The sequence below is a fragment of the Xiphias gladius genome, chromosome 15 (assembly GCF_016859285.1).
Source record: "Xiphias gladius isolate SHS-SW01 ecotype Sanya breed wild chromosome 15, ASM1685928v1, whole genome shotgun sequence".
NCBI classification, from domain to species: Eukaryota; Metazoa; Chordata; class Actinopteri; order Istiophoriformes; family Xiphiidae; genus Xiphias; species Xiphias gladius.
The window spans coordinates 3,782,539-3,809,483 of NC_053414.1; the positions used below are offsets into that span (position 1 = coordinate 3,782,539).

Consider the following 26,945-nt stretch of genomic DNA (forward strand, 5'->3'; position numbering starts at 1 on the left):
GCCGTAAACCTGCAGACAAACTCCTGCAGGAGTCTGTCTGCCTGTCATCGCACTGTGACATCTTTGAAGGACATTTCCAGCATGAGTCCAGATGTTTTGCTCATTACCTAAAACTGGACTGGCTAATGTTTTGTGATCAAAAGTGGTGAGAGGCTGTCCAGCCCAGGTGTATCTACCTGCCTACAAGTCAATCATGACCACGCAGATGATAGAGCAGGTACATATGATAGAGGGCTGGATTCTTAGTCTTGTTTACTTATTCTTGGATTAGATATTTCTTGATTTAAATCATCCATTTGTTGGTTTTATATTGTATTTTATTTGGGAAAACTTCAGAGAATATTGAGCACTGATGCATTTAAAAGGTTCGGATTACTTTTCGCAATGAAATTATACTCGTACAAGTACAGTACACAATAAAAGTTTCAGTACAAGAAAATACTGATACACAGAGGAGCCAATCCCCGTTATTACTGGGTCAATCAAATACGATGGGGGCACTGGCCTATTTTTCCCAAATTTTCCAAAATTCTACAACAGTGTAAGGACATCTTAAATGGTCTCTGGACACAGAGATCTCTGAGGCCACAGAAGGGAAAACTAGAGATTAGCAGAACTTCTGATCATGCTGGACTTGTCCTTTAAGCTGCATGTTGACGGACAGATAAATGAGGCGGAGTAGCTGCTGCACAGCGCCTCGTTGCGACAGCGTCAGGTATAACCAGTTTGTCGTCAGGGCGGTGAATCTGTGCGGCAGCCGTCTACTCCGCTCGTCTGTCCGCCAACATGCCATCAGAGAGCTCAGCTCTCCTCTGATTGGCTGGCTGGTTCTCTTACCGGTCTTTGAGGTCCAGTGGGCTCTGACTCTCTCCGGCGGGGCCGTCCCGATGGCAGCGAGTGACAGGGCGACTGGGCGGGGCTCCCGCCACTCCTCCTTGATGCTTCCTCCTCTGCTAGCGTTAGCATCCCTCGGCTGCTCTCCCTGGTGTGAGTCTTTGGACGAACCACCAGTTCCCCTCCTGCAGGAAAACAAAATGTTAGCCAGAGTTACAAGAGACTGAGGTTTGCAAAAGCACGATTATGAAAATACTGTGTATTAAATATTCCATTAATGTTCTGGAAGTTCAAATCTAGTGATTTACATAAAATAATGGCGGTCTGGGGGGGGTTTAATGTTGTAAAGTGCTTTGAGTGGTCCATAAGACTAGAAAAGAGCAATATAAGTGCAGTCCATTTACCATTTAATGTTGGGTAGCTAATGTTAGAAATACTAGAAATAATATTATTTTAAACAGCGTGTCTCAGGTGCATTAATAACAAAAGTTTTACCGCTTTCTCATTGTGAAAAGTTTAAGGATGTCTTGTTGAGATAATGTTAGCGTTACAGTACGAGTCTGTGTGAAGCAGAGTGGAAGCAGGGGGAAACGGTTAGCATAGCTCCAACAAAAGAGAAACAAATCCACCTTTCAACAACTCCAAGTCTGCTTGATTTACATTTTGTAGGTTTTTTATTGAATAGGTATAGAAATAGAGATATAAAAATGAGACAGTGTAGCTCTAGCAGCAGTTAGCGCCACAGCAGAGCAATATAAGAAATACTGGTGCAGTTCGGGGCATGATAACTGCTAAAGAGCACTGTCAGTATCAAACCCGAGACACTGTGATTAAAGGACGTTCTTGCCAGACTTTACAGGATAAAAATAAATATGAAGAATCAGAGGAATATCTACTGTTTGACATCAAGTAAAGTTAGAAATGACTGGACACAGATAGAACAACAGATTCAGTCTTTACAGCACCATGAAGGTACATAAAAACATTTGAATCGTGGTATTATGGAGCAGTGGTCCCCAACTGGTCCAGACTTCAAGGTCAACATTTCTCCTTAGTCATTAAGTCACACACATGAGGCATGGTTGTGAAGCTAACTAGCACCCATCCATATTTTATTTCATACACTGAAAACAAAATGAAAGTACAATTGGAGCTTTAAATATTGTAGTAATGTAATAGCAGTTAGAACTAATTTTGTTTTATTTAGTCCTCTAAAAGATTTAAACAGCCAACTAATAACAAGAACAGGCAAACACAACAGTTGATTTCATGAGTGAAAAGAGTAAAAGGCATTGTCAAGTCACACTGAGGTTTTTGACCTTGTTTGTCCTGAAGCAGAACCATGTTGCTGGCTAGCTTCCACTCTGTTTCTGTTACTTTTCAGGTGTATACAGAAGCTCCTACCTCCAACCCTGAGCCTCCTCCTCTCCTCCTGCTCCTCCAAGGGGCGGAGCTCCTCGGGCTCCTCGTCAGTCGTTCCCGATGTGGTTGGTTGAAAGTCTCGTAACTCTGTCTCTTTGTCGATGATCACCCACTCTTTGCTGTCAAAGTCCTCCTCCTCGGCCAGCGGGACGGAGCGAATGAAGGCGTTGCTGTGCGCCTCCTGGTCAACGGACGCCACCGACACCTCTTGACGGCCACTGACCTGACGATCACCACGGCAACCAGGGTCGACAGAGAGCATCTGAGCCGGCTGGGAGGAGTATACGTGACGAGATGGAGAGCCGAGAATGTCCATCCTAGACCTGGAGGACAAAATACAGACATGCAGAGACGGACAGACACAGAAATGTGACTCGACTGTAACTCAACAATTTACTGAAGACCGTGAGGTCTGTCAGGTCACGTCGGACTTCCACAGCTGTTTGTTCAAATTCGTCATCAATCAATGAAAGTCCTGGTCAAGTCACAAGTTCTTGATGGCAAAGCCACGTCAAGTCTAAAGTCAGTCAAGACCAGTCCAAGTTAAGTCTCAAACCTTCAATGGCAATTTCAAGTCAAGTCATACGTCTCATCAAAGAAAGTCTCAAGGCAAGTTTCAAGTCAATGAGAACAAGTCCAGGTCAAGTCATCTCAGACAAGTCAAAATCATGTCGGAAGTCCTTAAAGGTAAGTTCAGATCAAGTCTCAGGTCAATCAAGACAAGTTCAAGTCAAGTATAAAGCTCTCGAAGGCAAAGCCAAGTCTAGTCAAAAGTCAGTCAACACAAGTCCAAGTTAGGTCTCAAATCCTTGAGAGCAAGTCAGTCAATCAAGTCCAAGCCAAGTTTAAAGTCTCAGGTTCTTGGATCATGGCCCAGTTAAGTCACAAGTCTTGTCAAAAAACAAGTCTTCCAGGTGTGTGAATGCTGTGAATTAAAATGAAACTTTTTGAAAATTGTTTTTAGTGTTTTTACATCAGGGAGAGCTAGTCACTTCAGTGAGAGAGCAGTATAGAAGGCCTTCCTGATGCTTCCTTACCTGATTTTAATTGTACCAGGATTTTACAGCTCAAACTTTGGACTTGAATGTTTTTGCTTTAAAGCTTCACAGCTGTCAAGTTTAGGTAAATTCCCAAGTCTCCATTTTTGTGTCTTAAGTCCTACTCAAGTCCAAGTCTCCAATTTTCAGCTCTGTTTATCAACCATCTATACAACTTATATCATCCAGAACCTTAAATAAAAGCGCTGTTGCTGTTTATTTCAGTTTCATGCCATCAAATCATATTCTAGAAAAAAATTTTTTCTTTTTCACATTTGAACTTGTGTTTTTAGAATTAAAATTTCATTGAAAAAAAACCAAAATGCTGTCTCCTGCTCTTAAGCCTCCTGCAGTGTTTTCTATAGTTTAATGTCACCTCTGTCCGTAGGCGTCAACCCGGCCCTCAGCAGCAGACAGGCGGTCAGATTCGGGGCTGTTGACCCGGCGGTACCTCAGAGACCTTCCCTGACCTGTTGGCGACTCCGGGGCTCCGCCTCGAATCGGCGACACCGGACACACCACCCGACCTGGCTCCTCCTCCTGAGCCCCCTGAGGAAAGAGAGGCGGTGATGTTTTATGGTCCGACACAGCCGACATTCAAACACTCTGGGTAGAAATACAATAAGTCGCAAATGTCTGTACTGTTTCATCAACTGGCTGTTTGTGACTAGCAAACATTGGCTTTAACACCTCAGTGGTCATATTTGCGCAAAAATGTATTTCAACTTGGATAAAACAGCTGGGAATGTGGGGGAATCTGTGAAACGCTAAATGTTTGTATAATGCATCTTGGTACAACGTGTACTCACAATGGACTCTATTTTAATTGCGTAAGTGCAGCGACAAGTGGGAAGCGGTACGTCTTGGGGAAACAGACTGTGTGGGAGTCTGTGTGGTTATTTTGTGGGAATTTGGTGTCATTTACACAGGATTTAATAAAGGTAAACACCATGGATGGTCGTGCGTAATGCCGCTGCACTCTGGCGCGGCACTTCCCAGATAGCAGGCTGCAAATTTCATTTATCAGCACGTCTGTTTATATCCTCCCACCTTCAGATGGCTGCAGGGATTTCATGAAGTGGAGGAGAAGCTTTTCACATACAGTATAAAGCAGCTGTGGACAATGGATACTGTAAGAATTAGACACTTATGCCATTTTGTAGATAAATGCAGACTGATTTACAGACGTTCCAGCTTTAACCACATTAAACAGGACTTCTTGATGCAGTAAACGCATCTAGTGGCTGGGGAGTGTTTAATTAAAATGGTTTTGTTACATTTTAAGCATTACTCCGTCATTGTTGGGCATTTGTATTTTATTTGCTCCCGTTGATACAATCACCGGGCTGGCAGCGAAGTGACACTGGACCAGAAACAGACACGACCTGAGACGTCTGTTCTCAGCACAAAGTCCAGGACACACTTTCCGCCGAAACAGCTACAGCTCGCTCAGCGCTGCCTCGTTCGAATGAACCTCCCACCTGTGCACCATGTGTCTGTGTGCTTGGCACCAAAATGCCTCACAGACAGGAAGAGCAAATTTCAAGGCCAGGAAAATGATAGAAAACTATCGGAACACTGCTCGCGCTTGTTATTGGTGCCACAAAACTGGGATCCAATGTGTTCAAAATGGCTGCGTGTGAATGTTTGAGTATGCCCGGTGGTCCTGGAAGATGAGAATTCATGACTAAACTTGTGGTGTTAAGTGACTATTACTATAGCATTCCCTTATTATACCAGTACAAACATGAATTATAGATAAAAATTAAACATGAACCCTTTGGCTAGCAGCTTTACAACCACTCATAAATCAAAGTTCGCTGTTTTGTATCGCTGTTCAGTTCAAACCTTGCTCAGGCTGATCCTGAGTCTGTTGCGGTTGAAGTCCGTGTCCTCCCAGGCCTCTCCCGGCTCTCCAGCATGCTGCACACCCGTCTCGCCGGGGGGTCGAGCGGGTGGGGCCGGCGGAGCGTTCTCCTGATCACTGAGATGTTCGTCCTGCAGAACGTCGTCGGTGTTCTCCCGCTGAAGATCTCCAGGAACCGGCGTCACGATGGCTCTGCAGAGAGAAAACATGACAGATGCCGTCATTTCAGAAGCTGTTTATAAACTAATTATGTGACGTAATATATTTTCTATCTACTCTGGTGGTTTCGCCTGTTTCAACAAACTGTGTACAGTCTACATAATTTACCAAATCATATAATCAATCATTTTTTAAATTGATATTCTACCAACCCAGCAGCCTTTGGTTGTAGTTAATGTATTTATCATGTTTTTATGGTCAAGTCTGTGATTTCCCTGGCTGCTGCAAGACAAATGTCCATTCGAGGACAATAAAGTTAAAGATGAAAATTGAAAGTAGTTTAGTCAAGATTAAGTCAACTTTATTTTTTGTTACCACAACCTTTAATGTCACTTGGACCATGACAATGTTAAGGTCTATTTGTGAATAGTGATAGACTCTGACGTCCCTGCAGGTTGATTAAATCAGCTGAAACCAACGGTTGCCTTTAAGAAGGGAAATCAATGTAATAATTGATGGGATCGTTATGGGATAAATGTAGAAAACAATCAGTATGGTCGTTTAAATGTACTGAATGTGAATTAAGCTCTTGAAAGAGGCACTAATTCAGACTCAAGACTCATTCACACAAAATGAACATCATTTAATCTGCAGGGAGTTGATGAGGTTTTTGTTCGGGACAGATGATTTATTGATCAGCTATTGGGTTCTCTGGAACGAAAGCTGTCCACCGGCTGGAGCCCGAAGATACAGAGAAAATGAAAAAGCAGCTGCCTGCTGTGTGATTTCAGTTTAGTTTTTTAACCATCACTCTCCTCTACATCGAGGAAATGTTGAGTTTATACTGCAGCTGCGGTCCACTCCAGCCTCGAGGGGATATGAGTCAGGCTGTACTAGTGAATAATAACACAGAGGGAGATTAGTAAATGTCAGAGCTGAATCTCATTTGGAAGATGCTTCTGTGCACTCAATGTAATCCTCTCTAACATCAAGATGTGCTAAAACCACACACACACACCAGGGAAACGTGGCCGCAATCATTTCGGTTTCTGAGTCATTTTGAATCCTGACGTTCAAGTGTTTGTTTTGCTCAGATTGATAGGTTATAAAAATATGCCGCCTTCCTCGTTTATTTCAACGAGACAGCTGTGTTGGCGCAGTGTTGGCGTCACCGCAGGCGGCTGCGGTTAAAAATGCACCCGGCAAAACACTTCGTGTCGGCCAATCCAATAATGTCCTCACATCCTTACAGCATTTGTTCATTTTCAAACCTGCTTTTTAAAAGAATAGTTTTACATTTTAGGAATTATGGAGGACGGCGCTGGAGTAAGGATGTGGTTAGCCTAGCTTAGCATAAAAAAACCTAGCTTCGCATAAAGAACTGAGTTCGGATAAGGCATCAGTTATAAATGATTCATTATGTATAATTAATGGCTTTATTAATGGTGTATAAATCATTTACTGGTGCTTTATAGGACACCTATAATCCATTAATAAAACCCTTTGGGTTCCCTGACTGTGGAAAATTCTCCCCCAGCACAACACTTTTGTCTCTTTAGCTCTTTGATTCACGGGGGAGACCTCTCCACTTGTCTCCTGGAAAACGGCTGCAGGACATCTGGACCAAAATTCATTCAGAAACTGGTTATTAACATTTACAAATGCAAATGGTAGAACCAATTATGAACTTTTACGCAGAGTTAAACTAGCTGTTGATCTGCGTACGAGAGGGAAACAGCTAGCCTTGCTCTGTCTATAGTTAAAAATACACCTGCCAACACGACTATAGCTCACTGATTAATTCGTTACATCTCATTTGTTTAATCGAACAGCAACATACATGGAAAAATTACAGTTTGTGTCTTTAGGGCGTGTAGGTGCCAGAATGATTTGCAGTCAGGAAGTCACTGCTTCCACTGTTTTGCGGAGAAACTTTTCCAGCACATATCACGTCCTGAAACCACAACTTGTCGTTTTTTACATTTCTGTGCAGATTAAAAAAATGAGATACAACATGTTAAATGAGTGAGCTTTAGACGTGTACATTTTTGAACTTTGAAGAGTCAGGCTAGCTGTTTCCCCCTGCTTCCAGTCTTTGTGCTAAGCTAAGGTAACTACGTCCTGACTCCAGCTCTGTACTTCACACACAGACGTGAGATTCATATAAATCTTCCAATCTCACCCTCAGAGAAAAACTAAGAAAGACTGCTTCCCAAAATGAACTTTGAACTTTTCCTTTAAACTTACGAAATGTCTTTTATGTGATAATACATTGTACTTTTACTAATCAAATATGGCACCTGTGACTATATTCTTAAAAAAAAAAAAGAAACCATGAAAACAAACATGGTTATATCAGGATATTTACACCACAGGATAGGGCAAAGCAGCATGGCCTACATTTCAGAATAGAAGTTGCTGTAGTCACTGACCATTATCCTGATATTCCTGGTATTTCCTCATGATAACAGATTGCAAAACCCTCCACATCCCCCAAAATACAGAGGAAATGAGCTCATTGTGCTCAATGATAGCTGTTGTCATGTCAGAGAATGACAGGGTGGTTGCAGGATAAATCCAACTTATGAATACTTTTCTTATCTTGAGAGCTCAGGGTCTTATTTTGGTAAGTTATGTCCATCATTTCTATCAGTAATAATAACACTATGGTCACCAAACTACCATCTGAGATCTGGGAACACAGTGACATCAGAGTCTGACGTTCGTCACACTTCTCTACAGGGATGATGGGCTGAATAATAATACAATAATACCAGATATATGTCGTAATAAACCAGAATTATCCTTAAACGTGTGAGCTAGGCTTCAACACCGAAGCTCTTTGAGTCAGAAGGGGTCACGCCTGAATTCTGTCTCCGGCTCAGTTCTGGTTTGGGAGGCCTAAAGCGCCTCTCATACTGCTGATGGTTTGGTTCTTACCCCACCATGGCGGCGGTGGGTCGGGTGTTGTGCTGCGGCTGGGTGGAGGCACTGGTCGACAGCGTGACATCACTTCCTCCCTTCTCCCAGTCGAAAGGCTCGTTCTCGGTGATGATCCGCTCCTTCATGCTGTTCTCAAACACCGACATCAGCAGCTGGACAAAATAACAAGACGGACTCATTGATCTGAAGTAGCGTCCAGGTAGTAACACTGAAGCAGATACCACAGAGTTTACTTTACAGCGTGTACCTGGTAGTCCGGTTTGGTGTAGTAGTCCAGGGCCAGGACGTGGTCCAGGAAGATACTAAACTCTGAAGGCATGTGTTTGAGCAGCATCCGATGGTCATAACGCTCCTTGATCTGACCAACTTGTTCCTGGAAAAAAAACACGAAAAATCACTTTCAGCTGCATTGAATTCATGAGGATTTACGTGCAGTCTTGCTTTCACACCTCTGAAATATTAAACAGGTGAAGCTCATCAGGGAAACACGACAGTCAAACCAAAATAACAATCAACTTGGCTCATTCTGTTACTAATTTAACAGCCTTAGGAGTGGGTGGGGCCGTGAAACTGCCTTTTAGCATCCAATTTATTGTGAAATAAATTAGTGTGAAAGCAGTGAAACCTGCATTGATTGATTTTTCTAACAACCTGGGGGCCATGCAACAAGCTGTAAAACAAACATTTGTCAGAATATTATCTTATAAAGTAGTTGTGTCTAGTAACCAGCTGTCCTCTTCCACATCCAGCAGTCACAGAACAAGATGGTCATCATCGTGTCTGTGCACCTCATGAATCACCTCATGGATCCCCTTTTAGCTCTGGCTTTGGTCTCCACCAGCTCCTGAGGGAAACATCTGGCTCTTTAGCTGCTAAATGCTCCACTATGTCCACCAGCTGGTCTCTGGCTGGGTCTGTCTGCTGTTTGCTGCTGAGCAGGTAGTGGACGGAGGCTTTATCAGAGAACAACTGCTGCTGCTGCTGGAAACACTGAGACTGAACCAGAGTAAACGAGCCACAATCTAAACTAGAGAATAAAAACTAGAGCTAAAAGAAGCTAAAAAAAACCCTGCAGTCCTGCAGAGTTGGTGATAAATCTCTGTGGCTTCACAACTACAAATGGACCCTTTCTGTACAAAGTCATTTGATCCATTTGCTCATATACAATATTAATTAGTGCGGCATAAAATCTTTCCTAAAATATAATAGTATAGAATGATGATTATTCAACAGGAACTGGTTGCAACAGCAGTTTGTGAACTCAAACTTACTGTTCACTTACTAAATATTTACACCCACTAACTGCCAGGTGTAACTGTTGTGTAGCTAGCTGAAAACATTAACGTTAGCGTGCTAATATCGCATCCTTTCACAGTGAGGCCTGAAAGTTGTACTGGAGCACTGGACACATCTGACCTGAGACTTGTAAATCTTGAGGTCTGGGGCCAGGCCTAGGTCCGGGGCTGCCTGGGCCAGCCTGTATGAATACTACTAACTCTGGACCACATTTCTCCGCCTGTGCAGACGTAAATAAAACAGATACCTACTGTGCCTTTACAAAAGATGAAGCTTTTGTGCCTCTAAAATGTCATTTCTGGGAGTTATGCGAACTTGTACTGGTTCAGTGGCTCCTGTTTAAATAGGTGACTGCTGCTGATTGGGTCACAGGTGTTCTTAAGCAACCGATTCACACATTACTAAAGCAAGAGGCATTTTTTTTAAATGGTGCAACACGATTCCTAAAAACTTAGGAAGGACTTTAGAGTCAAAGTTAGTGATGGATTTGTAGACAGCCGAAACCCAGTCCTGGTGTTCACAGGCTGAAAATGCACCACATCGTTGTTACTATCCCGTTGTCGTGGCCATTGTTAGTCACGGCGGCAGTGATTCTACATGTACATGCAGGTAGCTACTGTTACTGGTTCATGCTCAGGCGAAACCGTCCGACCTTATCTTTGATCTTTCGCCATGGCAACTGTCCGACAGCGAACTCCACCAACATGTAAAACAATGACCACAGGTCGTCGTGGCGACCCATTTCCTGGGGGAACACAACAAAAAACACGTCGTTAGGATGTCACGGACGTTAGCGTCCGATTGGGCAGGTAAAGGGAAACTTACTGACCCTTTTCTGATCCACTGATTATTGTGGAGGTGTGTTAGACTTTAGTCTTCGTAGTTAGAGCCTTAATGTCGTTAAAACCCATTTCAAGATTCGTTGAACCTTTATTATATTAGTACATTTGTGAAACCAAAAAATGGTGATTTTTTTTTTTAAAGTCTTTAGTAGAACAGTTAGTAGAACATTTCCATTCTCTCTCGGCACAAACAGGGTTTTGTCACATATTTCGTTTTTCCGGTCAATTACAGAAAACAAAGGGCGCTGACCTTGTTTTTATGAGCGTTGACTGAGGCGTAGCGGACCGTCCCTCTGAAACCCGCCACAGTCCTCGGCTGAGCACAAGACGAGAGCAAAGTTAGTGAGCGGTTACGTCAGCAAGCTTCCTCATCAATCCTCAACTCACTGCTCAATCTTAAATTTCTGAATTACATGCTGCTGCTCCAACGAATCAAAGACTCATCCAAAACAATGAAACCTGGTATCATTTACACACTGTTTGCCAAAAAAATCTTGCAAATCTGGGCAGCAAACCAAAAGAAAAACTAGAGACAGCTGTTAAGGCCACGGATGCAAGTACTAAATGTTTTCTTGCGATAACCGAATCTTTTGTTCTCTTGTCCTGGCTGCGCTCGCCTCATGTTCGCTGCTACCGATGTTTGTCTTATCAGAATTTTCATCCGTTGATCCTGTAAACGGTTGCAGCACTAGCAGTCGGGCGTGGTTTCCCCCTCCACTTCAGTTTGGCACACAAAACAGCACATGCTGCCGATACCCCCTTGAATCGATGGCTCTGTGCAGCATACAAACAAGATGACTCATGTAAAAAACAGCATCATTAAATACTCGTAGCCTGTTGTGGCTGAATCCAAATAGAAAAGGCTCCCGGTGTCTTTGCCAACAGTGAGGCTTAAAGTTTACCGCAGCATCTCCACCACCTGCCGCCGATAATCGGCCGATACAACATTACACCCGCCGCCTCATATGGTCACCACACTCCACATCAGCAGGTTGCGGCCCTCGCCCTCGCAGCCAAGTACGGCCTCTGCTTAATCAGGTAGTCTCGTTGAGGTCGGGACCTCTTTTGAGAGAGAGACCTGAATACAGCCGAAGAAAAAAAAAAAGAAAATTACAGAAAGAAACTTATGAAAGGCATCACGCAGACGGCACCAGACATTTAAAGGCTAAAGGCTTTCACCGGCGGGGAACCTGCCAATCAGAGGACGCCAGCAACCAGGCCTGCATACGGATGAAGGTCAATGTGCTCCTCGAATACAAAAAGCTAATGTGACACTGAGCTCTTACGATTGATTTCTAAATGACTGAGTTGGGAATATTCTGATCACTAGATCTTTTTAAATGGCCTTTAGTGCCTTCATCTTCTTTTTAAGACTATTTGCTACATTTGGGACTGATTTATGAAGAAATCCTCTTTTGTAGTGTCCATAAGGTTTGTATTATATAATGTCGACAGATTTTCTATATCCACAACCTACCGTAAGAGCTCAGCATCATTTGTATGCATACGAGGTGGTGCCGCTGGCGTCCTCCGACTGGCGGGTTCTCCTCTGCCTTTATATGCACGGTGCGGTTTGTGCGTCTGCACGAATTTAGCCTGACGACGGCAACGTTGTGTTGGAGCGATGGAGCCCTGTGGTTTCCTTTCCAGATCAAGAGTTCTGGATCCCACCCGACAGCGACACTGGAGCACCTTCTATAGTTGGATTCAGCCGCTACAGGCCGCGTCCTACGTGTGTGCATTGTTGGTGCGCGTGGTATCGTGTTTGCTGGTCGCGGTGGCATGTGCCGTTCTGTCTGCCGGATCGAAACGGAGCGGAGACCCCGTCCGACCGGCTCCGACCGGCGCTGTGCTGCTCACGAAAAGGTCACGAGAATAGAGGACGGAGCATGTGCTGCCTACGTCGGTTATTACGACGCAAATTATTCTCTGGTCAAGAGAGAAGATAAAAATAGTTGCACTTGCGGCCTCTACAACCCCAAACTCCAAAGGTTTTATTCGACCTGGTGGCACAGAATGGAACCGCGGCAGCTCCGGTCACAGAAAAGACGGATACTTCATCCTTTTTCGAACCAGAGCCACCAAAACAAACCACATGATGACACAAACAGAAACGTCAGCAGGGGGGTCACACTGCATCTGCACAGCCGGAATCCACACCGGAGAGGGACGGGACGCGCGGAGGCACACAGGGGTCAATTAACGCGTTTCCATGGCGACATTATTCATCCCGGTCTGCTGAACGGGATGTGATGACATGTTTGGGTAACCGTGGCAACTGGGAGGCACGTCACGGATTAAAAGAGGACATGTTGATACGTCGTACGGAAACTTGGATGAGTCTGTGTGAGCTCACTGTGTTTCAGTCATGGAAATATTATCAGAGCCGTCCACAGTCTGCTTTTTCATTTCCTTTCATGACAGAGGGATTGTGTTTCTGTCATTTGAGCAGCGTGAAATTCAAATATGAGGTGAAAAAAAACGTTATTCGGTGGAAATGGGGAGCAGACAGTTTTCTGCTGGGGCCCAATCTGCATTCACCTCAACGTGAGATCGGTTTAGCCTGTTATTATGATGATGAGGATTATTTTTAAAGACAGATGTGAAAAGCGCCTTGGTAGTAATGGTATAAATATCGCTAGCACGTTCCCGAGGGCTGAGCCCGCATCGGTGTAAAGGAGTTTAATTGCTCCATTTCAGGCTCAGCGCTCAAACGCACGACAACCCCGGAACGGCTCGTACAACCAGATTTGTCCTTAAGTGGCACGTACGAGTGATTTCAGAGAGTATTTGGAATTCACCAATTTTCTCCAATTTTCTCTCAGGGACAAATGAAATACTCAAGTGTCCCGGAGCCGAAGTCGTGAAGTGTTCTCCACAGAGCAAGAACCTCCCCCCTCGCAGCAGCCGACGCACGCCGCTGACAGCTGCCTGAGGGTCTCACTCTGGGGACACATCCTCTGCGACGGCACCCGACACAGCTCCGGCTGAGTGTTTTGCTGCCACGGGGGAAATAAACGACTTCATATCGCCTCCCGACGTCGAAATGAAGCGGGGAGGAAATCTGTCACACAACCGGGAATCACGGCCGTCACAGGCGCTGAGCTCGGAAAGACTGAAAAACGCTGTCAAAAGGAAATGATTCTCTCCCTCAGCAAGTCTGACAGGAGAGAGTTTGAGTCTGTGGCGGAGAGAAACGCTGACGTGGGTTCTACGTGTTCCGGTGTCTCACGTTTCACTCCTAGGAGAGAAGAGGCTTCGGTGATGAGGACGCTCCTCTCCCTGGTTTAATGAGGTCTCGGGGAAACTTTCCCCACAGGACGGGGGCGGGGGCCTCTAATAATCACGGTGGGCCAATGCGTTACTTTATTTAACGACGCTATACAAAGACACCGGTGACTTTGGATCATCTACCAACGGAACACTGGAGTAGTCAGCGCATCCATCTCTGGTGCCGACCAACGCGTTGCGATATTTTTCAGGTTTTTCACTGTGGTGGTCGGCCGGTGATGCGGGTGTGACCCGTCTGTCGCTATAGAGACCACTCACATCCCTGGGTAACCACGGAGATGATGGAGAAACAGGAGGCATGCACGTCAAAATCATAAGTCCAAAGGAACTGTAAGAAGAACAAAAACAACACTGGAACGTAAAAAGGTGAAAATAAAACACAGTCAACAGATAAAATAAAGCAACAGAAACATCACAGAACAGAAATCATTGAGAAAAGAACTGATGACTGGTGATCAATACAGACTGAACATCATGCAAACTGGAACTCAGGTGACTGACACCGGTGAAAAGGCGCCGCATCAATCCAAGCTGGGACAGTCTTTTCTGACGCCACGCAATTCGGTGGGGAAACTCCCAAACTGTTATGTTTTGAAAATGTTTCAACACATTATATCCAGCACCTGAGACGACGTCAGAGGATTCACTTCTGAAAGTTATTAAAGGAAAAAGATCTTGTTAAACGGATTCTCCGGAATGAAGACGCTTAGATTCTATAAATATTTAAATGATTTTGCCTCATAAATCTGACATTAATCTCAGAGCTGTTATTTTTCTCCACGGCCCTAAACCTCACCTGGAGAACATTTCGCTCGTATTCCGTCAGGGAGGGGAAACAGGAGTGCGCACTGAACGGTCGCGCCTCCCAATCGACGCGAGAGTTCGAGCATCGGAAGGAGCAGAGTTATTTATTCCATCCGGATGATTTATTCATCAGCAGAGTCGTTCGGAGCAGCTACACGCCGACAGCAGAGAGGTAGGGAGAGCTGATCCTGGAGCAGCTGGACCGAAGCTGCTGTTTCACACCAAAACACACAGCGACGTCGTTCTGCAAATTTAACACCTTTGGTCCCATGACTCAATAAACGTCAGAGTTGCTTTCATTTTGACGTGATCTAAAAATATGGATGAAAATAAAGGTTTTTACGCTTGGCTGAGGTGGAAAAGTCGGTGCGTCGATGAAAACAAAATGCAATCAAGTGCAGTGGTGAATAAATGACGAGGCGCATGAATCGTGTGACGAAACCATCAGATCTGTGTGGAGCGATGAGGAGACTGGAGCCTTCCTCACGCCGACACATGGAACAAATTTTGACTGCTCCTTTAATTTCCTCATTTTGTGGCGCCCTCTTCTTCTGCAGTGGTTTGACAGCGTGCGACTGCAGAACCAGCTCCACCGGCTGTTTACCTCCGTGGAGCAGCTCTCAACGTTCGCATCGAAACCTGCAGTAACCTGCATTTCTTTTCAAATTCGCTTGAAATTTGTGCTACAGTTGGACGGAAACCCTTAAGCAACGCTGAGGAAACCGTTGAGAGAAAAGACTGAGATGGGCCCCGTTACGCGGCTCTACGGACAGATGTGAGCAGATGTTCCTGCTGAAGCTGGGAGGAGCTCCTGTTTGATCGGAGCTGATGTCACTCTGTGTGTGAGAGAGACAGAGAGAGAGGAAGGAGAGGAGGATGGAGGGATAAGAGAGGAAGGAGAGGAAGGAGAGGAGGATGGAGGGATAAGAGAGGAAGGAGAGGAAGGAGAGGAAGGAGAGAGGCAGCAGGATGAAGAGTGGGGGAGGGGCAGGAGAGAGAGAGAGAAGCTGACTCAGCTGTGGAGACAGAGAGAGAGAATGAGAGAGAGACAGTGGGAATCAACGGAGGACGGGTGGAGGAGAGCGACGTGAGAGAGAGAGAGAAGAGGCTGGGAGTCTGTGGTCTCTCGCCCACTGACGCACGTCAGAGCATCAAATATTCATCTCACTGCTGCAACAGAAGCAACGCAACACTGCAGGAGAAGCAGAGGAGGAGAGAGGTGGAGCGGGAGGGGGAGGTGGAGGGGAGAGGGGGAGGAGGAGAGAGGTGGAGGGGAGGGGGAGAGAGGTGGAGGGGAGGAGGAGGTGGAGAGGGAGGAGGAGGTGGAGGGGAGGGGGAGAGAGGTGGAGGAGAGGAGAGGGGGAGGAGGAGGTGGAGGGGAGGAGGAGAGGAGAGGAGGAGAGAGGTGGAGCGGGAGGAGGAGAGAGGTGGAGCAGGAGAGGGGGAGGAGGAGAGAGGTGGAGGAGGAGAGAGGTGGAGGGGGAGGAGGAGTTGGAGGGGGAGGAGGAGAGGAGTGGAGGGGGAGAGAGGTGGAGGGGGAGGAGGAGGTGGAGGAGGAGAGAAGAGGGGTGGAGGGGGAGGAGGAGGTGGAGGGGGAGAGGGGGAGGAGGAGTGAGGTGGAAGAGGAGAGGAGAGGAGAGGAGAGGAGAGGAGGGGGGTTGGAGGGGGAGAAGGAGGTGGAGGAGAAGAGGAGAGGAGAGGAGGGGGGTGGAGGAGGAGAGAGGTGGAGGTGGAGAGAGGTGGAGGGGGAGGAGGAGAGGGGGAGGGGGAGAGAGGTGGAGCTGGAGGAGAGGAGAGACAGAAATGAAGAGAGAGAGGCGAGCAGCAGGGTGAGACTACAGAGACCAGCAGACCTGGTCACTGACTGACGACCAATAACAAAACCAGGAACTATTTCAGACCTTTCACAATAAAAGCCTTTTCCATTCAATCCTTTCTAGAAACTAGAACTAGAAAAAAGCAGAATGCAGCATCGGGATCTTTTGAACTTCTGCTTTGTGATCTGTCAAGTTACATAAAAGTATCTGATCAATCACTACGATTTATTACTGATCACTTTGACATCAGGCCTTTAACAGACAGGAGGAACAGTACAGACACACTGTAAGTGATCTACTGAACTAATCTGCTGCAATGCAGCAAACACACCCTGTCAGTCTGCCGGTATGATTTATTTTAGCTTGTTACTATTCAGACTGTTGTTCTTTTAAAGAAGCTTAATGAAACTGAACCACAAAACACGTGAGAGGAAAATAGAGAGAAACGTATGTGCTGCGTATGGAAGACCATTCCTGCCAAAAAATACAAAACAATTCAAAAAACAAATAAAAACGATTAAAAGAAATGGTGCAAAAAGAAAGGATGATAATCATAATCTAAAAAATTTAAATGTTAACATAGGTCTAATGGCCTTAAAATATTAGATTAGATTACATTTAATTTAATTTTACCGCTGTCCAGAAACGCCCAAAATAACCGTTGTGTTGTTTTTTAGACGCATTTTTGATGAATGGTAGCGGTAAACGCTCAGCTTGCACACAAATAATAAAATCATAATATAAGTAAACTTGTGTTTTGCATATTAAATGCTTTTAATGTGAAGCCGCAGCAGTGGAAAATGATCCGTCTGCATTAGCAGTAACTTAACATTAACAGTAACGTAATGTCGCCACAGACGCCCAGTTCGGAAAACTGCAAATTTACAAATAGTGCAGTGGTTTCATCAGTGGGCCACAGGCTCAATCAGCGATGTGTTACCTCATCCGGCAACAGATACTGACTTAACAGACATTTTAAAATGAAAATCCTCGAGATTGCCACTTAAAAGACTGGTAACTAACTCAAATTTATGAGACGCAAAATCGTCATTATGAAGTTTTTGTAATAATTTTGATTTCCTCTGTCACCAGATCATCGTGAGAATTTTTTTTCTTCCCAACATTCAGCACATTCATTCTGGTGGCAGGAATGTTCCTCCATACAGGCAACATACAGAAAAATAAAAAATAAAAGAAGACCACATTCTGGACACACTTCTTCTCCTGTAACGTGGACATTAACTGTCGTTCTGATCTGACAAATAATCTTAAATAATCTCTGTTGAAAGCTCTGGCAAAAGCCAGTAAATGGACCTTGAGTAAAGGTTATTTTGTCAAAGTTCTATTTCCAAGATCAAGGGTGAACTCAGCCCGGTTCGGTGGCACAGACCGAACGACAGCGAGGGATTTCTTACCGGCCGGACCTCTCCGGTGGTGTTGGTGTACTGCCGCGCCAGACCGAAGTCCAGCATGTAACACTTCCTGTAGGTGGAGGGAAGGCGGCCCATCGCGAAGTTTGACTGCAGGAAGAGAGGGGCGACACAGAAACGCAGCAGCTCACTACACCAGGAAGACACTTAAAGGACAGTTTCACACTTTTTCCCGTACGAACACTGAAACGCTGGCTGTGATCGTTCCTCCAGTTCACACTGGACACTAGGAAACGCTTTTCTACGTAAGCGACGGGGCACAAACTCCACCGTCTTCACTTTGTGTAAAAAAAAACTTATCCTGAACTTCATCTGAGTGTGAGACTTTGCCCCAGGTGCCCAGTGTTTTGTAGGGAGACACTCATCAGACCTGCAGTAGAAACCATTGGTGATTTTAGACTCTTTCAGGGGCGCTCAAGCTCAGCTAAATGTCATCTCAGCACCCCTAAAAATAATAATAATATAGACCTTATTTAACCAGGTTTAATATCCACTCTGCTTTATAAAGTCATGATGTGACGTACTCCGGTGCGGTAGGTGGCGGCATGCGACTTTAACTTTGGTAGTCTGCCACATCATGAAACCGAAGGAGAAGAAGAGGTAGGTAACGTCAGCAGAGTCGGGCAGACCGGGACAAATCCCGCTGGGCCAGCGGACCGTCAGAAAATCCACAAAGTCTCTACCGTCCCTGTCAGGGGGCAGGAACCAGGTGAGGAAGTGGACAGGCGGTCGAGGCCACAAAGTTACAGGCCACGGCAGCTTCTGTTTAGCCCACATTCGTTCACTAAGCGGTGTAATGTTGTACTGTTGTCGAATGTGGAACTCTGCGATTGGTTCACTCTGAACTGTTACTACTACACACTACGACAGACCTACCGGCCATAATTAGGTTGCTAACGCCGGTGTTTACCTGACTGAACTGAGCAAACAGCAAACGGCGTATTCCGTTTTTCATTTCCTTCAAAAGACACTGTCTGCATGTCATGTTCTCATTAGGGGCTGATCCCCCCAAAGATCCCAGAACCGCCCCTGGCAGGAACTGCAGAATAATTAAAACGATACGTTTTATAGGCTCATAAGCGTGAAGGTCTCTGTGGGGTTTTTTTTTGCAGCAGCAGCATCTTTGCTCACTGAGTCATTCGCTTTCGTCTCCGCCGTTTCAAGATTCCTCGGGTGATAAGGTGAAGCTGAAGTTGAACAGTCTGGTGAAAGCAGCAGATCTGCCGCGCGTAATCGTAGTTTGACAGTGAGCGGCTTCGCTCCCGTTAGAGAGTGTAGATGGAACAGATACCTGCTGCCTTCAGAGGGCTGTAAAGAGTCCCCCGGGAAGAGGAGAGGCCTCGAGCAAACGCTACCCGTGAGCTGTCGTGGATTAAGGAACTGCCGGGAATCGCTCCTTCGTCTTTATTCTGCCTGTCGGAACAAAACCTTCCTGTCTGCATGGCCGCGCGATTAAAGCGGAAGGACGAACAAGACATGGAGACACGGCGGGGTCGACCGGCTGTGTGACCTGCTGCGCCTCTCCTCCCACCGGGGAGCACGGAGAGTCTCCGGGACACCAAACCGAGGCGCTGGGTGAAATCACCTCGGTGCGTGGCAGGAAAACGCCGGAGCCCTTCCTCCTACAGTTCGGTTTTTACTGACTTAAGCTGATTTGAGGGCTCTGGCCAGAAAAAAACAAGGAGAGGAAGGGGATTAGAATGAAACAAAGTGTGTGAGCTCCACCATAAAAGGAGCAGACCTCTGCTTGCTGAGGTGTCGGATCTTCTCCGCACTGTGAAGGACACGGAGCACTGAGACGCTGAGCTAAGAACAGTATGAGCGACTGCGAAGCTCACGTCGTTGTGTGTAAATCGAGTCTGACTTTTGATCTGATGAAACCGAACTCCGCTTATGTTGCTCTACTGTCTGCACTGAAAACCCGAACCAGGCCGAACTGAGCCGCGTCAGTAGCCGGCGTCACAGTGCGGCCGAGGCGGAGCAGGCGGTCCGCGGGTCCCTGTTCCTCACCCTGACCCTCCTCATCCTCCACGCTCACCCGCGTTTGTCCTCCAGACTTTGTTCCAGCTCAGCTCGTTAATATGCAAATCTATTCAGCGCCGCGCTCCCTAACGATCCCAACGTCCTCTTCCGTCCTCACCGTTGTCGGCTCGTTTGTCACGGTGAGAACTCAGGTTCAAAACTGTGAAAGCGAATTTAAAATCAAGCCGTCGCGTTCCAGGCCTCTCACAAACATGTAGGAAAAACTGGGGGGAATCTTTCACAGAGTCCAGGTATAAAACTTTAAAACTAATGAAAATTTCATCCGGTTCGATCGAATCATCAACAAAACTGCTGCCCACCGTCTTTACAACTGGACAAACTATTTTGATTTCAAAGTTAATTAATAAAGATGAGAGCGGTCTGATTGTACACATTCTCCTTTGTATCTAAGGCAATGTTTGGACTTCAACTTTGTACCAATTTCAAAATAGGAAGTACAAGAGCGATTAATATCAGCGATAAAAGACAGAAATAAAAACAGTGAGTTAACTTCTATTATTTTACAGCATTTGTCACGGTTGCATTTCGTCGCATTTCACAAGCAAAATCCCTCGGATTTCTCCGTCTGTGACAGGATGCGTTTTTAACACATCTGGGCATAAATGAAAACTCTGAAAACACTGAAATAAGACCGCAGATTTCCTAGTGACAGGCCATTAAGGCGTCAGTCGAATCCTTCAAATCCAGCCTTTCCCCAGCGTCACCCTCAACTCGGGGAACATGTGGAACCACGGAAGAAAACCCAGCTCAGAGGACTAGCTCTCATCGTACCGGTTTGATGTCTCGGTGCAGGAAGCCCACCGAGTGGATGGCTTCGATGGACTCCAGGATCTGCTTCCCCAGGCGCAGGGTGGTGCTCATGGTGAAGGTCCCCCTGGGCTGACTCCTCCGCAGGTCGGCCAGGTTACGACCCTGCAACGACACGGGACCGGGAGATCACCAAAACCACACTGGCTGATCCACGCTGTTGTCAGCTGAAGCTAAATCCACAAGCCTCTGCCACATGAATTCACTTTAGGTTTTGGTTCCAGTCAGAGCCGGATCAGGGCCGACCGGGGCCCTCAGAGGGCTGGTGTCTATTCTGAGCAGCTTGGTGGAAACTCTGCAGACGTTTTCTGTCTGAACGTGCACTTTAACAAATCCACCTGTTTCAGGTTTGGATTAAATTACGTAGTCGATCTAATCGTTTACATCAAGCAAGTTTATTGATTTATAATCATAAAATAGAAAGTAATGTGTGCTGGGTTAAATTACCGCAGACTTCATCTGGCCGGTCAGAGTTAATGAAGGGAGGCACATTTGGAAAAAAGCCCAGATTCTTGGCAATAATGTGCCCGACAATATTAATAGTTACACTGGTTTAATCGGTGTAATAAATAGAAGCCGGATAAACAACTTTAATTATTCTGATACCGAATATCATCAATAAATAGCTGCTATTTGTTATTCCGAAGAGCCTGCGGTCATGGACAGACTATGAGACAACGGACCCCTGGACACACACATGCAAAAGCCCCCCCCCCCCACACACACACACACTGAAAAAGTCGTTTTGTGTCCGTTTGCTATCGTTTTACCTGTCAAGTCCCTTCACACAGAGGTTCTGATACTAAAAAGCTCACTATCTATCAGCGTCCTGCTCCATAACCGGTTACCGTTCCACCGGCATCAGACTTCAGGGAGGATGAAACAGGATCCTGAGGTTTACTGTCCTCGTCCTGAGAAAAATGGGAATCTACTGCTGAACCGAGCAGAAAAATCTCAAATCAAATCTCAGAATTTTTACAAAGGTTGGATTTTTTTTTTTAATATTCAACAAATATAATTCCCATGAGTCTTTGCCATAGGTGAAGGGTCGAAACGTCATTAGAGCAGACGATGTTGAAGGCTAAAGAATTTGATCCGTCTCTGTGGCCCTCCACACCTCTGTGTTGTTACCCTTCACAATAAAAGCCCTCAGGCTGTGGCCGTCCACACGCTGACTCACCTGAAGCTGCATGACCACGTAGTTGAATTTGTCATTTCGCCCGCAGCCAATAAACTTGCAGACGTGGTTTTTACCTGAAAAAGAACAAGGAAAGAGCAGAGGTTCGTTCACACCCTGTTAATGCAACACAACGTCTGACGCGCTGTAAAAATAGAACTCGGTGAAATCAACCCGTCTTTTATCAGTAACTCAATGAAACCAGTCAGTGTCCAGTCAACGTAAAATGTCCAGTTTCCACCATTTCAGAGTGAACGTCCTTTGGAACGTGCCGCTCAACCGATGCTGATGCTTATTAACGTGCTACCCAGCACGTGCTCTGTTTGGATTAAGTCTTTTTTCCAGTTTAAATAAAGTTACATGACTCAGACCTGTCAGGTGTTTTCACCCGCGTATCTCGGATGGGTCACTGGTCTTCTGTTTTCCAGATTGAAATACTGACGGTGCTAACAGTGACCTACTGCACATATCAATACTGATCTGCACGTGGCTGCTGGCTGGTCAATGCGCGTGAAGCATTACGGCGTAAACCCGAAACCCCGTCTTGACCGAAAGGCTTCAGGCGGATGGAAACTGAATCTGCGTACGAGCGCCTGTCAATGCTTTTTGGCGACCTGACGTTTCAAAGTTTCACAGTGATTTATCGAGTTCAGCGAGGAGAGGAACTGAATCGGAACCAGTCGGGTGAAAAAATTCTTGACTCAAGGTCAACTTACTAGGTTTCTTCTGGAACCAGGGAAGGAAATCCTGGCAGTCAGACTTTCAGTTAAGATTTTGAATTCTAATAATTAACAAATTCTAAAGTTAAGAACAAATCTTCAAGTTTAAATGAATCCGTACAAGTCTATTGAATGCAGCCTGGTCACTTATATATATTTTGTTTTTAAGTTTTTATTTGTTTTGTTTGTTTCTTTTATACAGTTTATCAGGTACAGACAGTAAATGCAGCAAGTTAAAGATGCTTTTGACCGATGGACCTTCAGCAGTCGATCGGTGAAACCCGAGCTCCTGTGACTCATCGGACGCGGCTCTGATCATTAATCAACTGACCAATCACGTCCTGCCCTGACACACAAACATGTAACACAATCGCTGCTTTACATCAACGGTGACTTTATAACATTACACACTCTCCATCATCATCACCATCATCATCATCGTTTCTCTTCAGCATTTGATTCAATATGTGCGAGAGCTGTCGTTTTGCTTTTACCATCCAGACCTTGAACCCTCCTGTAACTTCTGAAAATTTAAGACCGGGTCTGGTAACCAGCGAGAAACTTGGTGGGAAGTAAAAACATAAAACTTCAAAGCCGAATGTTTGTTTCTCCTTTTTTGTCAAAGTCATGAACAGGACCACATGAATTAGTTTTGGTTCTCGCAGTAGAAAGTTGGGTTTTCAGCAGCCGACTCCAGGAACAATGAAGACGGGGAGACAAAGACGAACAAAAACTCTGTTCCAGTTTCCGGAACAGAACCACGAAGCTTCCGTACCCGTATGTCCCGAGCAGAGTCAGTGGACTACAACAGCCCCTGCTGTGAAAATCGGTACTGAAGGGTTGGACTACACTAAAAGACACACAAAACATCAGATCTTCCCGCCTTTGGCTCTGACTTCAGTTTGAACTGGAACGGGTTTCCTACCAGCAGGATCTGATTTGAACAAGCAGGCTTGTTTATTGAAACTGGGACAGCTTTAGCCAAAACCACCAACTAGTCTGAAGAATTAAAAAGAAAGAACGAAATAAAAAAACACAGTTTGCGTGACTGGATGATGACAGATTTCTTCCGTCCGATTATTTTAGGTCGGTTTTTACCTATGCAGGCGGCAGGTTTAATGGACGGCAAAGTCCAAAGTCTGGTTCACATAGTTACAACAACAAACTTGTTTTTAACGTTTTTAAAAGATCATTGTACGACGAGTTGTTTTTCACGTTGTTATGACACATAAACCTTCTCGTCGTTTCACGAAACCATCGCATCTCGTTGAAGCAAACTTTTCAACAACATGATGAGTTGGTAAGTTGCTATAACAAGAAGCCTCCATGTGGTGTCAGGACAAAAAAAATCATTGCCTCGACGGACAACGTAGCCGTGAGAAATGAAATAACATATAACAGGATGAAGCAGACATGTGGCAGGGTGTTTCGTTATAATTACACTAAAACTATTTTATTATAACCGTGGGTTGCTCTCGTTCTGTAGTTGGTATCAGTGATTGTCAGTGACTTGGTACCGGTCAGTGCAGCGTTGGCACATCGGACCGTAGATGTTCAAGTGCTTGACGAGAACGGAGGTACACGCTCCCACCGCCGCCGCCGCCACCACCACCGCCCACTGACAGCTTGAGACGGGCCTGATACAGTAACTGCCATCAGGGATGACGCTGCACTCACATGTGCATTCACTTCAGCACTTCACTCTCTCGTCAGCACCAAAACGCGGAGTCCTAACCTCGGCCCGAGACCTGCCCACCCCTCCTGAGGCTGTATGCCTATGTGATGAATACCACCTATCTACCAGCACCACCATCATCCCTCCGCCTCCACCCAGACCAGAGACTGAACACTGTTTGGGTTGTTCCATTTCCTAATGTACGATGTTAGATAAAGTTTCCTGGATCCTTTAAACCGGATCCGCACCAATATGTGACGGGTTCTTCCTTGGCCCATGCCCCCGGGGGGGGGGGGGTACCATCCCCCTTGTTAACCTGCCGTCGCCCCCCCTCCTCCCCCTAGTGGCAGAGAGAGCGCAGGGAGCAGAGCGGCTGTTCGGGTGAATCTCCTGTCCGCCGGACGCATCGATCCTTCAGCTGAGCGAGGTTTGTGCGAGTTGGAGTCAACGACCCCGACCGTGGGTCCGATATATCAGGCGCCTAACTGTGCCCACGGCGCCGTACGTGGTGCTGAAGGAGAGCACCGGTTTGCAATTGCACCGTTTTCTCTCAGTCCCGCCCCCAGACCTGTCAGTCTCGTCTTGGACCAATAATATCCTCCAAACTATATACTATAAATACTCCATTCTATACTATACTGTAGCCTGTATATACATATATATATATATATATATATATATATTATGAATATGTATATATATTTTCTTGGCCTTTGCAATATACTATTGGATGTACTGTCAGCTATCTATGAATGAACTGGATACTCTAGTAAACTTGCCGAGTCTCAGCTAAGTTGGAGTTGCGAGGAGCGTTTGTTTTCTATGACTTCTAAGCCGGTTTACGGTCATTCAGTTGCGACGGACATCAGAGATAATCCCGTCCTCGGAAAGCGTAGGTCCCCGCCAATCTAAAAATGCCCGTATCCTGCCTGCTGTGTGACTTATGGTGAGTTATGGCGATGACTTTCGACACAGGCTGCCTGCGGAACTCCCCACTCTGGCAGCACTGCTTCCTTGTGTCCTTACTTCTAACATAACGCGTTTAGCATGTTAGCAGGACACCTGTAAGCACGTGGACATATTAATCTCACAATAAACCTCATGTGTGTTACCGGACTAGTGGTACAGATCCAAACTTTAGGCCCGGCCTGAACTGCGTTTACCTGTGGGACGGCGTGTCGAAGGTTTGGACACTCACCCTGCAGCTTCTTCAGCACCGCCACCTCCATCTTCAGCACCTGTTTGGGCTGCTGGGCCGACTCCACCTTCAGCGCCACGTTCTCCCGTGTCAGCAGGTCCAGGGCCTCGTAGATCTCCCCGAACCCGCCCCCACCGATCTTCTTCAGCTGGGACACGGGATGCAGGACAGACTCCGGATCAGTTTGGCCTGTTCATCTCGGGGCTAAAGCATTAAACTTGAGGAGCAACAGCTTCGCCAAACTAAAAGACCAACATCAACGTAACAGAAACTTCACAGAAACTACGGAAGAGTTGTTGAGTTTTCAGCTTGAACCTACAAGACAGGTTTCAAAGATTTCAACCCTTTGAAGAAACGTTGTTGTTTCATCATTTCTTTATTCTTTTCCTGTTTCTCCCCATCTCTCTCCACCTCTTCTCCTGTTTCCACCTTCCCTCAGTCCTTCCTATCTCTCTATTCTTCTTCTTCCCCTATCCCCTTGTTTTAATCCTCTCTCTAGCTGTTCTTCCCTCCTTCCTTTTTTGTCCTCCTTTTTACCCTTTTTTCTTCTTTTATTCTCCTAAACCGTCTTTGTACATTTCTTTTCTTCTTTTCTCATTCTTGATTGTCCTGTTCTTTTTTGCCACTTATCTTCCATTTTCTTTTCTTTTATCCCCCCTTTGTTTTCATTTTCTTTTTCTTCCACTCTTTTCTTCCTTCTTTCACTGCTAAGTTTTGTCTTTCTTTCCTTCATCTCCCATAAATATATATGTATATATATATTTATATATCTATATATATATTTACACACACACACACACACGTATATATATTTATATTTATATACATATACAGACATGTGCGTGTGTGTGTGTGGAGCCTCAGCGCTTCACTAAAAACAGTAAATTGATCAGTGAAGTGCGAACAGCCCGCAGGCTCCACGCTGAGATCTGATTGGCTGAGACAGGAGCTGCATTATGTAATTTCTTATTTCAGAAACCGAGGGAAGCTCGAGGGACCACAGCCGTGATTTTTACATGTATCCGCCATTTAACTACTGGTCTCGTTTACTTTAAATGACTCGTTTCTTTACACGACTATTTTACAATTTCTCCATCAGTCTTAAGTTGTTTTCTTTCATTTCCTTTTCATGTCATTTAAATGAAAATCGACCCGAAGAGAGAGAAAAATCCATCACATTCCATGTCTCAAGGACAGAAGATGAGAAAATGGGCCCCTGGGCACAAACAGGTAAAAGACCCCTTTTAAAAAACAGCGGCCAGCGGTGTTGGAGTTACCTGATTGGCTCCTGCTTGACGCATCACCTGACAATAATAATGTGACCAGGACAAGAACGATAAAGTTGACTGTTGAATCTCGACCACGGTGGATTCTTTATCTGCCGTCAGTAATGGACTCAATCAACACTCACGCTGAAGTAAAACGGATTTTACAGTAAATGTGTAACGAGTGTTGAGAAAATGATCGTCTGTGTCTCTCTCTCTCTCTTTCATCCCAAAACCCTCAGCTCGGTCTCAGATCATCTGCAGTAGATTATTATTATTATTATTATTGTACGAGGTCATAACCTATATTTATCATCAC

At 45.5% G+C, this 26,945-nt stretch overlaps 1 protein-coding gene across 1 annotated transcript in view; it reads right to left on the reverse strand.

Moving 5' to 3' along the window:
* Positions 1 to 26,945, reverse strand: part of ttbk1a (tau tubulin kinase 1a) — a 54,639-nt gene that overhangs the window by 18,596 nt on the left and 9,098 nt on the right. The window contains exons 3-15 of the mRNA XM_040145068.1: positions 25,362 to 25,509; positions 21,773 to 21,846; positions 20,557 to 20,697; positions 17,728 to 17,832; positions 10,651 to 10,716; positions 10,211 to 10,303; positions 8,510 to 8,635; positions 8,260 to 8,414; positions 6,562 to 6,564; positions 5,142 to 5,352; positions 3,670 to 3,842; positions 2,239 to 2,579; positions 838 to 1,019 (exon numbers count right to left, since the gene is read on the reverse strand). Of these exons, the coding sequence (XP_040001002.1) occupies positions 838 to 1,019; positions 2,239 to 2,579; positions 3,670 to 3,842; positions 5,142 to 5,352; positions 6,562 to 6,564; positions 8,260 to 8,414; positions 8,510 to 8,635; positions 10,211 to 10,303; positions 10,651 to 10,716; positions 17,728 to 17,832; positions 20,557 to 20,697; positions 21,773 to 21,846; positions 25,362 to 25,509 (1,818 nt within the window). The remainder of the gene's footprint in view (positions 1 to 837; positions 1,020 to 2,238; positions 2,580 to 3,669; positions 3,843 to 5,141; positions 5,353 to 6,561; positions 6,565 to 8,259; positions 8,415 to 8,509; positions 8,636 to 10,210; positions 10,304 to 10,650; positions 10,717 to 17,727; positions 17,833 to 20,556; positions 20,698 to 21,772; positions 21,847 to 25,361; positions 25,510 to 26,945) is intronic.